The following is a 12,258-nucleotide window of genomic DNA, read 5'->3' as shown; positions in this document are numbered from 1 at the left end:
CTCCCCAAGCTGACAGCTCTGTTGTGCTACTTCGTTACCAGCATGTCAGAGGAAGGGATTCCTGAGCTACGCAAACCGGACACAGAGAGGCCTGGTTTATCTAACATAAACCAACGGCCGGGCCAAAAACCACCTCCTCCCACCCTGGGACTCCAGCCTGGGGACATGGCACGAGTGCTGAATTCACTGCTAACCTTCAAGGGCGGGGAAAAAGAGATTCTCCTAGTCAGGGGGATGGTCTTGGGGCTCAGGGGAGCTGGGCTCTATTCCCGGCTCTGACACAGACACCTTGCGTTAGTCACTTCACCACTCCGTGCCTCAGTTTCCCCATCTGTAAAAGAGAGACGATATTTTCTTCTTTCCTCGTTGAGACACAATTCAAGCTGGAATCGCCCACGTCAGTGGAGCATGCTGAGCTCCTCCCAGGGAAGGTGCTCAAGAATCAGGGTAAAAGATCGTTCTCTCTAACAAGTATTTCTTCAGTGCCGACGGAGGGCTCAAGGCTTTACAAACCACAGCGGAAGATGAGGTTCCGACCCTGAAGGGCAGGGACAAAATCCTGCTGGTGGCCAAAGGACAGGCCTGCTTTAAAAGCTGATCTCAGTTCTATTCCCAGCACTGCCATGGACACTTCATGGCTCTGGGGCTCAGTTTTCCCTTCTGTGGCAATACTCATGCCCCTTGGTGCAGTGCTCAGAGATCTGTGGTGGAAAGGTGCTGTGCCGTACGCAGTACAAACACAGGGGTTACTGCTGTTCCACGGGGAGCAAGGGGCTGGATAGCGTGGTGTAGAAGCGAGGTCCCTGCCCAGGACAGTTTAGAGCACAGATGTTTATCTGGATCCTTTGACTCTGCCAGCTGGCAATCTGGGCACAGCCGCTTTCGCGAGAGCTCTCTGCTTCTCTCTCTTTCTGGTCTGGCTAAAAAGACCCAGAGGACAGCCCCTCCTTTGGTATTTCAGCCCTTATGTTTCTGGCCTCACTGGGAACCCAGCAGTACAAATGATTGACGGGGGAGACATCAGTGTTTGGGCTCTTGCTCTGTGCGAGTTTTGAGCCTGGACTGCACATTCTCCAGTCTGATTTGCCCATCCCTCATAGACAGGGCCCTTATGGCCTTGCCAGAAAGGTACTCTGCATAACAGACTCAGCGCACTGGACTGCAGGAAAACAGCAGGGAGCAAGCCCGGGATGGTCCCAGGAGAGGAACTATTTGACCTAAGAGCTCTCAGATTTCTCTGATTCATCGTGCACAGGCTGGAGAGGGCTCACACCAGCTGGATTTACTTTTGTGCTGAACTTTCTAAACTTGTTGGGCCAGATTTCTCCCCCTTCCCACTCCCCACCCCTATAAATCCAACAACTTCAACAGGTTTATAGGTCACCCAGACATTACGGTCATGAGCGAGCTGTCTATAGATTAGACTAGAGATCAATAGCAGAGATTGACTGGCCTGTTGTTCAGTGTTTCACACTGTGCTCCCAGCCATTGTATCCCTGACGATGGACATTTCCTCTCCTTCTTCCCCTGTGCAAAGTCCGGGTCCCTACCCGAGTCGATGGGAGTTTTCCAGGGATATAACAGAACCAGGAGTAAGCCTTTAGAATTAGATGCCCTTTCACTGACTTGAGAATTTTGTCCTATGGAACCAGAGCAGCAGGTGAGCCGGAAGCCAACCAAAACTTGGGCTTGTTTGCAGATGGGCGGTTCTGCCATAGCGCTAAGCATGCCTGGCTCTAACACCGAGCGTGGCAGGGCCGTGGCCGGTGGGGAAATGTGCGTGGCGATGCAGGGTGGGGAGGGATTCTATTGAATGCACAGAGTGGATCTTCCGCTGGAGGCCATAATCTGCAGGGTGGGGAGGGATTCTACTGAATGCACAGAGTGGATCTTCTCCTGGAGGCCATGATCTGCTCGTACGTGGCTTGACGCGCTCATGAAGGGTCAAATGCTGCGAAGCAATGAGCCACGTGGAGCAGGAAGGCAGCTGGGAGCTCGGCTGCTCAGCGCCACAGGTCAGACCCCAGCAAAGCGCTGACGGAGAGCGGAAACCCTCAGCCGCTGCACTGGCAATGTGGAGCAGCCCCGGGCAGAGCATCACTTTGGTGAATACCGGGCAGCCGATGGATCACGCTTCCCCCAGCCATCTGCCTGAGCACCTGAAAACGCCTGGGTCTTTGCCTTAACGTGCAGTCACCTGCAGACCGACAGACCCTTTGTCGCTGGCGCGCGTCACCCTGCTGTGCTGAGGGCACGGGCATCGATGGACCAGCAGCACAGCGAGAGCACTCCCAGAACCAGCTGCGCCACACCAGCGCGGCGGGTGTGTTCATGGCCGTGGGTGGGAGCCTTGCGTCGCCTTTCACAGAAGCGGATGCTGGGGACGTCCCAGCAGCAGGCTGGAGGGTGGAGCTCCACACCGGCTCTGCCGGTGACTCTGTGACTGAGAACAGGCGGAGTGCAGCCAGGCAGAATAGGAACCAGCAGCTTCTACCACCACCTAACAGGCCAGTCCCACTTCAGCGGAGTCGCTCCTGCTGCTGCAGCCAAGAGCCGAATCAAGCCTGAGGCCGTGTCCTCTCACACAGATGTAACGCAGGGGCCACGAAGGGGAGAGCACGTCGCTTTCCAGACCCCCGGGGGAGGGACGGCAGGCTCCGGCTCCACAGGGCTCCCTCCCATCGGCCGCTGCCCTAGATTGCTGAAGCATGCTGGGACAGCACGGAAAGATGCTCCAGGGAGATTCGAACCAGCCCATGAGAACGACGGGAGAGAAGCAGCCGCTCCTGGTGCCTTTGCAGCTGGGCTGTTTGCTGCGTTTTCTCTGGGTAAGACGGGCTTTTTAAACACAGTTTTAAATGCGTGTTACAGCTGACACCAACGTACACCCATACCAGCTCCCTCCTCATTCATAGCCACTTCCTGTTCTCATTACGCCTCTGACACTTTCCTCAATGATTTCTCCAGAATGGTGGGGAAACCCTTCCTGGAAGCCTGAACTGAGCTAGTCTGACTTCAGCTACACACCAAAGATTCTGTGTTTGTGCCAAAGTTGATCCTGTGGGGCTGAAACCTGAGCCACCGTGGGGCCAGGAGGTTCAGTTTTGAGTCAGCCCAAAAGGAGGGCAGGGGAGAGTTCATAGCAGGCCCAGGGCGAGGGCAGTTCTGGGTTCACATGGGTCCCACAGAACCAAAGCCCTGGCTCATGTGAATCGACACCGCCCAGTTTCAAATAGCTCTGCCAGGAACCTAGGATGATCCGAGCTAATGCTTCCAACGCGCATAGGGTCTCTTAAGCGTTCTTGCAACTTTGCTATCCACACTCTGCTCCTCCTCCGTAGCGGGGAGGGTCTCAAAGCACTTGGCTCACGTTGCAAATCAAGCCTCACTAGCGAGGTAGGTGAGCATACCCGGCCCTACTTCACCGATGAGAGAAACGGAGGCACAGAGACACGAAGTGCCTTGGTGTGTGACCTTGAACCAGTAAGCGGCGGAGCAGAGAACAGAGCCCGTGTCTGATGCTCTAACCATTAGCCCATCCCACCGTCTCTCTCAGGCAAGGCAAGTTCGGCAGCAGCATTCCCAGAACTCCATCCTGCTCACAGCCCCCGCTTGGGGGCTCTGCCCTGTCCCCCCTGCTCCTCTTACCTGAGTTTTTGTTATGAAGCAGGAATTCCATCTGCAGCTTCTGTCCAGCCTGCTCGGCTAAGGCGATGGGGTTCGGGAAGTTGGGGTCCCCGGAGAAGCAGCTCACCTCCGCCCCGCAGAACACCAGGGACTGAGTTTCAGCCAGGTCGCTGGTCGTCACCGTAGCGCACAGGGCCTGCAACAGGGCAAGGAAAGCAACAGATGAGTCCAGTCGCCGCTGGAGACAGAGACAGGGCAGAGCATCAGCAGAGAATGACAAAGCCCCCTCACCAGCTAAAACCCAGAGCGGGGCCGCGGGGGGGCTCCGAGCTGAGCTCAGCAAAACAGGCTGGAAACAAAATATCGACACAGGCGGAAAGTGCCACAGGCAAGGGCTGCTGATTGCTGCAGCTGAGAGCTGGCTGCCAGGCCAGCTGGGGAAGGGAAAGGGGCTTGAACTGGGGGAGAAAGTTTGGAGCAGCTTTGGTTTTAATCCCTCCTTTAAGGAGCCCTGGGTGAAGTCATACAGCGAGAGGGTGGGACGGCCTCTGTATAGGGAGAAAACAAGCAAGCACACATGTGGAATTCCAGAGCTCCTCTCCGAGAGAGGCTTAGGGCGGGGACTGGACTTTCTAAGCAAACAAAAATACAAAGCCCAGGAGGGAAAGCGGCTTGCAATCTGATACGGCCAGCCTGGTTTCTGTTGTCCTCCAGCCCAGTCGCTGCTCCCACATAATCCTCACCACCGGTGTGAAGCAAAAGGGAAAAAGAAAGAGTTCAAAAGTTAATTACGCTCCGCCCACCGTCCCCTCCACTTTGCCTGGAGCGTGGAAAAAAAACCAGCTTTCCTGCTTGGCGCAACTTCTGTCACCAGCAGTTACCAGTGAGGGCTTCACAGTGTCTCTTAAAGGGATGCTCAGCATAGCGCTCTGAAATTTGCTCATTTAAAATATTTCAGTTCCTTGATGGAGCCCCCGGGAAATAGCCTGCCCTGAAAGAATTCCTTTGGAACAATATCATAGGGATTGGTCTGCTATGCTGCAGTGTTTAGAAAGGTCATTTGAGGGCCCTCAGGGTAACAATGCATCCCCCTCGGGTGGCTGGTTCTTTAGAGGATAACTGCTTACTACCACTACCAGCCAAAGAAGTTATTCCTCTTGCTCAAGCAGCAGAGGTCCAGGCTACGGTGATAATGATCCTTCCAAAGCAGTGATTTTGAGCCCCAGTAGACTTCACTCACTTGGTGTGAGTGGCCAATAACAGGAATTAAGCAAGACAATTAGGCAGCACAATGTGTGAATCATATTGCCCCCTAGTGACTGATCCACTAGAGGATAACAGCCTACTACTGCTACAGGAGCTACTTCTTTAGCTCAAGCCTGCTTCGGTGCTGAAGTGCCCTGGTTCAAAACCCGCTGTTCACCCATGGGGGGGAGGGGTATTACACTTGGGCCGACCACTCTTGCCCCCTGCCCTGCAATGCTTACAAGCTCGGCCAGCTTTGTAGGAGGAGCTTGTAATGAGTTGTGGACTCGAAAGCCATTTGGTGTTCAGGGGCTGCCGACACCTGGAATAGAGACCAGGGTCCCCGTGCGGTTCCTGGCTGCGCACACGCACAGTGATCATGGCAGAGATCTTCAAAGGCAAAGGTGCCTGCGAGAGGCCCAGCCCTCGAGTTGTTGTTCAGGCAAGACCAGTTCTTTTCAGGCCAAGCAAAGCCACTAGCCCTCAGTGAGGATGGGATCTAGGCCAAATGCAAGTTTCAATCTGTCCTGTTCAGACCTTTGTCCCGTGCTAAGAGAAGAATGAAACTGCCAGGTCCCTGGATGTTCTTGACATCTGGTTAACAGCCTCTCTCCCTACAGGCTGCAGCCAAGGTCAATACGCACCTGGGGCAAACACTACTAGAGCATCCCTGCAGCAGCAGTGAGATCAGCCTCGCCAGCGGACTGCGTGTGGGGCATGAACAAACAGGGGCCGGGGTGAAGGGGGCTGATGGAGCATAGGAGTGGATGGCTGGCCTGGAGGAGCTGGGATCCTCAGGCATGGTCTATCCCCAGCATTATGAGGGGAGACACTGGCCCCGTGGAAAGAAAGTAAATGCAGCATTATGCTCAGGGAGAACAAGCCTGGGTGACAAAAGAACATAAGAGCAGCCACACTGGGTCAGACCAAGGTCCATCTAGCCCAGTGTCCTGTCTTCTGACAGAGGCCAATGCCAGGTGCCCCATGGGGAATGAACAGAACAGGGAATCACCAAGTGATCCATCCCCTGTCATCCAGCCCCAGCTCCTGGCAGGCAGAGGCTAGAGACACCATCCCTGCCCAGACGATGGGCCAGGGATGACACCAGAGGACAGGCAGTACTTTATGCTTCAGTGGTCTGGGGGTGCGGGTGGGGGAGCCAAGACTCTGGACCCCGATGCTCTGATTACTCGGCCCATCTCCTCCTGCAGTATCCTGCTGGATTTGCCGACCGGATTATTTTTAGCTTGTGCCTTCTCCTTTCTTTCCAGCGCCAAGAAAGAGCAAAGCTCCAGCCATCTCCCTCCCAACCGGCCACAGCCTAGGGAGGACCTGAGATGTCAGCACTAAGCGGACCCCCATCTTCAGAGGGGGGATGCAGCCAGGGACCGAATCCCCTGCAGAAAGCCAGGGGGAGAGAGAGAGACTACGAGTGCCGTACAGAGCGGGAGCCTCCGCCTGATCTGGAAGGCCCAAGCTGCCATCTCTGGTACAGGGAAAAGGAAGGGGTCATTGCAACATGAGAACTTAAGCATTCGTTTACCCCAACACGCTTTAACCAAGAGCTCAGCGGGCACTGCAGGTGCTGAGGAAAAGAACTGACAATTGTACAGACCCCGTTCGCCACAAAGCAAGCTACAAACTGTACACTGGAATCACTTCATCCAGGTCTGAAATGCAGTCACCTCTGGGGTGGCACACAGCAGCCACTGAACAGCACACAGCAACATCTCATGACACGTTAGGACCATACCTGAGACACTGCAGAGGGAATTTCAGGGAGACAGAATGTTATTTCTTAACTGGAATTTGGCCAGAACAATTGGATTAGCCTCCCAGTCGAGACCTGGGATCTTTAGGCTAAGAGCAGGCCAGGCCTCAGTTTAACATCTATTTCTTGAAAACCAACACTGAACCACGCACCAGGCAAACTACCTGAACACTGCAGAGACCGACCTGAGCCACCCCCACGTGTGCAGGGAGCCAGGCATCCTCTTTTGGGCGACCAGCCTGCAAGACCTTGGAGCTGATTTCATAGATTCATAGATTTTAGGGACAGAGGAGGTCAGCCGCGAGGATCACCACTCGGGCCATTGCCTGAGCTCCCACAGCTCCTAGTGCTGTCGACTGGAGCTGTGGGTACCTGGCCCCTCCGAAAATCAGTGTCACCATGGGTGGCCCACTTGTGAACATTTGGGCTTTGGCAGCCGGGCAAAGCTCCCAGAGTCAGCCAGGCAGAACCAGGCGTAGGAGCTCCCAGCTGACAGGCTCACAGGAGCCGGGCAGGCCCGAGCCTGCCTCTGCGGAAGGCGAGGAGGAGAATCCAGAGGTGAAGGAGGCTCTTTAGCATGCAGGCCCTGGGCGGAGAAGGCCCCGCCTGCTTACCGTCTCCAGGCAATGGAGACCCCTTGCCAGGACAGAGGCCAGCAGACCGGCCCTTCCCTGAACATGATCTCGAGACTGCTAGGCACCCACCTTGTTGAGCTCTTCCTGGTTCCCGAAGAGTGGGTGGTAGCGGCGATACTTGCCCTCCTTGTACTTGGCTACGAGGAAGCGTCTCCGCTCCTGGCTCCTGCTCGCCGTGTGGATGGCCTCGCTGGGGGGCACGTTGGCTGCCCAGAACTGGTTCGCCACGCAGTTACCAACCTTGCAGAACAGCTGGGGATACAAAACAGTGACGGCAGAGTGAGCAGCACTGGCTGGCACCTCTGTGCGAGTACCACCATCTCCCCATTGCCCTTCCCACATCCCCCACGGATCTCCACTGGACGCGAGACAAACCATGTGGGGCTGGTGCCTAGTGCAGCTCTGGGTGTGGTCAAAGGGGGAGAACACCACCAATCTGCCTCTCATTAACACTCAGCCCAACAGCCCAAACGGGCTCACCTGCAGGGCACGTGCAAAGCCTATGTGTTCACTTAGGCTTTTCCCAAGGGGTGGGCTGAGTGGGGAAGGGGGGGCTAGTGGCCCGGTGCGAACGGAACAGAGAGACAGACAGACAGACAGACAAGCCAATTAATCCTGGGAAGTCCTACGGCCAGTGTTCTACAGGAGATCAGACTATGTGATCTCAGTGGTCCCTTCTGGCTCTATGTTGTACCAACCTATGAATCGGGGATCTGATACCACTGTGATGGGCAGCGGGGGGTGTGGGAGAGAGAGCTAGTAATTGAATGCACCAGCACTGATGTGAGAACCCCATTTGCTGTTCACATGTGAAATCGCCCATTGCATGGTGTCCGCAGACAGACACAGAGACCAGCTAACCATCGGCTTGCTGGTTCATCTCCTCCGCCCCCTCAGCCAGACTGGGACTGTTCCCCACAGCACACGCCCCGAGGGCCCTGGCTGGCCCACACACACCTCTCCTATGGACCCCAGCCTCTAAGACTATGGTCTGGCAGGGCAGCCAATCCCCCGCCCCCTTTCCTGCCGCACAATAACATCTGCGGAGCCACACGGAGGCTTGTTGGCTCCAGCTGCAGGTTACAAAAAGGACACTGACGTTTTAAAGCGATTGCTTCTCATTTTCACCTGGATCAGCCCCTGCACTTTGAGAGGCACACATTTCCTTCCTGATGTTCTTCCTCCCACACTGGTTTGTTATTGTAGGGTCGCTCGCAAGAGCTGGGCTGCACAAAATGGTTTGTTATTAGAAGGTCGCTCGCAAGAGCTGGGCTGCACACAATGGTTTGTTGTTAGAGGGTTGCTCATGAGTTCCAGGCCACACATGCTGGTTTGTTATTGTCAGGTTGCTCTTAAGCACTGGGCTGTACCCACTGGTTTGTTATTGTAGGGTTGCTTGCAAGCACAGGGCTGCACACACTGGTTTGTTATTGTGGGGTTCCTTCCAAGAGCCGGGCTGCACCATGCTGGTTTGTTATTGTAGGGCTGCTTGCAAGCTCCAGGCTACACACCCTGGTTTGTTATTGTAGGGTCGTTCACAAGCGCAGGGCTTCACATACTGGTTTGTTATTGTAGGGTTGCTCCTGATTGCAGGCCAAGGGAGCTGCTTTTACTGTTGGTGGAGAACACAGGGAAGAACAACAGTGCAGATTCCAGGAGACAGCGCAGTGTGTGTGTGTGTTTGACTGTCTGCACTGTCCTGGACACAAACTGGCTGCCTGACTCCGCAGTGAACAGAGCCCTTTGTAATTCAAAGGGGCAGTGCGCAGAAAACACCACCATCACCACAGCTAAACACCTCACCAGGCGAGGGGAGAGGGAGCTGGGGAAGTACGGGGGGGGGGGTGAGATCTACGGGGGAAAATCCCCATTTCTCTCTCAGCTGGTTTCTCTGCATGTCACATGGTGGGGGCCATTGAGGGTTAACGTAACCTTAGAGGAGAGGGGAGAGCAGAAACCTGCCGCCCACTGCTAGGGAGAGCAGCTGGAAGCACTTTCAGGATGCGTCCGTGGGAAGCAGGCGCAGGCAGAAGCTGACTCTGGGGCAGGGGAGAGGTGTCTGGAGGCCGGACACAGCCAGGCTCCGGGTGGACATGGGCCGAGCTGCCAGCAGCTTTGGCCACCCTGGTAGCAGATGAATCTCCCAGCGTGAAGCACTCTGCTTCCAGATCCCATTGTCCTGGAGAAGGGCGGGGAAGGCTCAGTCCCTGTCTAGCTGCTCCTTGGCGCGGGGCCCTGAGTCTGACCGGACGGCGAGGAGGAGCAGCCTGCCTGGGGCTGGAAGCGCCAGATTCCTGGTGGGAATGAATCAGAGGCAGGCCAACGACTATCTGGTTTCGCCTCAAACAGCCAAAGAGGGGACGGTCCTTGTGGTGTGTGATGGAGGCAGAGTCGTGCTGAGGCCCGTGCAGCCAGTGACCTACCTCCCACCGAGCAGAAGCTAGGTCCAAATGTAAGAGACGGCAGCTGCGTCAGGCCAAGGTGGGATCCCCGAGTGGAGAACGCCCTGCCAGGTCACAGGTGCAGCGACTGGGAGGACGGGAGGAGACACACAACCTGCCCCTAGCACCTCCATCAGGGGCTGTCGGCGCGGGCGTGCTGGCTGACCACAGGGCGCTCTTGTAGACAGCCAGGGCCCAATCTATGGAGGGCTTTGTAGAGCCAGGCCCTCTCTGGTGGCTAACACGGCTTCCCAAATGGGCAGCCCCCTGCGACGCGCGCAGCTGTCACCCCCTCAGGGGGCCAGGGTCACCGGGGGGGGAGAGGGGGCGCAGATGGGGAAGCGAAATGGCCCCTGCACCGGGGCAGCTGGGGGGCGTCTTGGGAGCCGGCGCGCTCAAAATGGAGCACTGGCTCCATTCGTCTCAGGAAACGTTTACTGAGCGCACCCTGGGCTTCACTGCTTGTCCCTTGAGTGCCGGCAACGCTAGCTTGGGAACGTCCATGCAGGCTGCAATCACGCCTCTGATCCAGTGGAGACGTGGCCTGAGTCACTGGCCAGCCACAGCCAGTTCCGAACCGGACCCTAAGAGGGGAAGTTCTGTTTCGCCCACTCATCACCTCCTGAGCCAGCTTTGCTGCTTGAAAACATACCCTCGGTATTTCTGCAGTAACAGAACACAGCCTCCCCCGCCCTCCGGGCTCCGGTTACTCCAGATGCAGTCACCATGCCTGGATCAGCAGCTTTCCCGCCGTTCTCTGTGCAGCTGTTTCTGACTCCTACAGCTCGGCCTCTCCTCCTTCGAAACAAAACCGAGCTAGGGCGCTATTAACGCCTCGTGTCCTTTTGCCCCACTCCCAAGTGACTGACTCGGCAGTGACTGATCCGCCAGCTCTGCTATCTGCAGCCAGGCACATTCAGGCTTCCGGTCCCAGACCCAGGCTCACTCGCCCCCTGAAGGGAGGCATCGGGGCGGGTTTGTTTCCAGATCCATGGGAGTAGTGGGGCATGTCTCCAGAGGGTGGATGCTACGGAAGCAAAGCTGGGGGTTCTACGTCACAGCAGCGTCCGTCAGGGAGCACAGATACCACGGGGAACGGGAACTCAGAATCAGCCCGCATGGGTTCGACTGGCAGTTTTGAACTTCCCAGAAACAGGCACCCAGCCATTCTGGCTCTGTACGGTTTGCCACAGGCCCCGCAAGTGTCTGAGTATCAAATAAGGGCACGATTTCACAGACAGCTACAAAAAAGCCCCCTTTCCACCTGCTAGCCCATGGGAATCTGCACCGATACCTCGATTAGCTCCTCTGTCCACACCTTTCTGTCCATCTTCAGGCTCCGCACTTTGGTGATGCTCGGCCCCAGCCCCCGATGTTCTCCTGTGGGTCAAACAAACAAAAGCGAAGGTCTCATTAGGGACAGCGGCACGGCCTCGTGCTCTGAGCATGAGTCTGAGAGCCAGGAACTCCAGCTGCCCGGCCGTGGCCCGGAGTTGGTGCCCGGGGTTAGTGCCATAGCCGCTCTGCCTCAGTTTCTCCATCTGCAGAAGGGGATAACGGTATCAGGCGAGGTTATCCTGCTAAGTTCTGGGTAAGCATCCCCCCTCCTTCATGCCTCCACTTCACCCCAGAGGGTGCCTCTCTAGACAGGAGGGCACTTCCGTCTCCCTGAGCTTTTCTAACCAGTTGCAGTTTTCTGATGCAGACAGCCGCCAAAGAATCACAGCTAGCAGAGATCTGCATTGCTGGGTCATCTCCAGTCCGTCGCCTTGGCCACTGGGAACTGGACGAACACCATCCGCTCAGGGACTGTCTACACTACAGGGCCCTTGCTGGTAAAGCTTTGTCAGCAGAGCCCCCTAGTGGAGAGGCAGCGCATGCAGGCAAAAGGAGTTTTGCTGGCATGGCTCCGCCAGCTCCCCGAGGGCCACTCGCGAAGCCAACACGAGCACTCGACTGCCAGCAGAGCTGTCTCTCCACCGGGAGAGCTGCCGGCACAGCTGAGTTAGGAAGAAATTCCCCCAGGAACAGGCAATTCCACAAGCGTCCACTAGTGGGAGTTCCTGAGCCTGCCTCCGAAATGGCAGAGACAGGCACTAGTCTGACCTAGCCGGGCAATTCCTAAGGAGGGCGAGAAGGGGCGGCCCAGTCCGGGGTGATGGAGGAAGAAACTCCTGGGAGAGGCAGAGCCCAGTCCCATTGCTGAAGCCAGGGGTGCACCGTGCTCTAAGCTCGCTGACCCAGCGTGGAGCTGGGCCTCTCTCCATCACCAGGCCCCACGGCTCGTGCCACCCGGGCTCAGCCCGTACCTGCGCATCTCTTGCAGATGACGACACAAAGGTTGACGGAGGCCCAGTCGGGTTGGGGCGACCCGCAGTCGGCGCAGAACCGGTTTGCCTCCACCGACCAGATCTTCTCCGCTACCTCCGAGTTGGAGAGGGCCTCGGCGATGGACTGCTGCATGGCCTCCACCCACTCGTCCTTCTCCTGGTCCGAGTCTGCCGAGAAGCTGAAAGACACCAGAGAGCCGTGTGGGGGA

The 12,258-nt window shown here is 56.7% G+C and overlaps 1 protein-coding gene across 13 annotated transcripts in view; it reads right to left on the bottom strand.

The window, feature by feature from the left end:
- Window positions 1–12,258, bottom strand: part of ARAP1 (ArfGAP with RhoGAP domain, ankyrin repeat and PH domain 1) — a 232,190-nt gene that overhangs the window by 44,539 nt on the left and 175,393 nt on the right. For all 13 annotated transcript variants that reach the window (XR_012157524.1, XR_012157517.1, XR_012157526.1 and 10 more), the window contains 4 exons: window positions 12,029–12,228; window positions 11,014–11,099; window positions 7,348–7,530; window positions 3,649–3,823 (listed from right to left, as the gene is read on the bottom strand). Coding sequence is in view for 3 of the 13 variants with exons in the window: in XM_073333741.1 (XP_073189842.1) it covers window positions 3,649–3,823; window positions 7,348–7,530; window positions 11,014–11,099; window positions 12,029–12,228 (644 nt within the window). In the remaining 10 variants the exon portion in view is untranslated. The remainder of the gene's footprint in view (window positions 1–3,648; window positions 3,824–7,347; window positions 7,531–11,013; window positions 11,100–12,028; window positions 12,229–12,258) is intronic.

This window comes from Lepidochelys kempii, chromosome 1, assembly GCF_965140265.1.
Source record: "Lepidochelys kempii isolate rLepKem1 chromosome 1, rLepKem1.hap2, whole genome shotgun sequence".
NCBI lineage: Eukaryota > Metazoa > Chordata > Testudines > Cheloniidae > Lepidochelys > Lepidochelys kempii.
The sequence above is the reverse complement of the archived record's forward strand: the minus strand, read 5'-3'. Positions and strand labels throughout refer to the sequence as shown.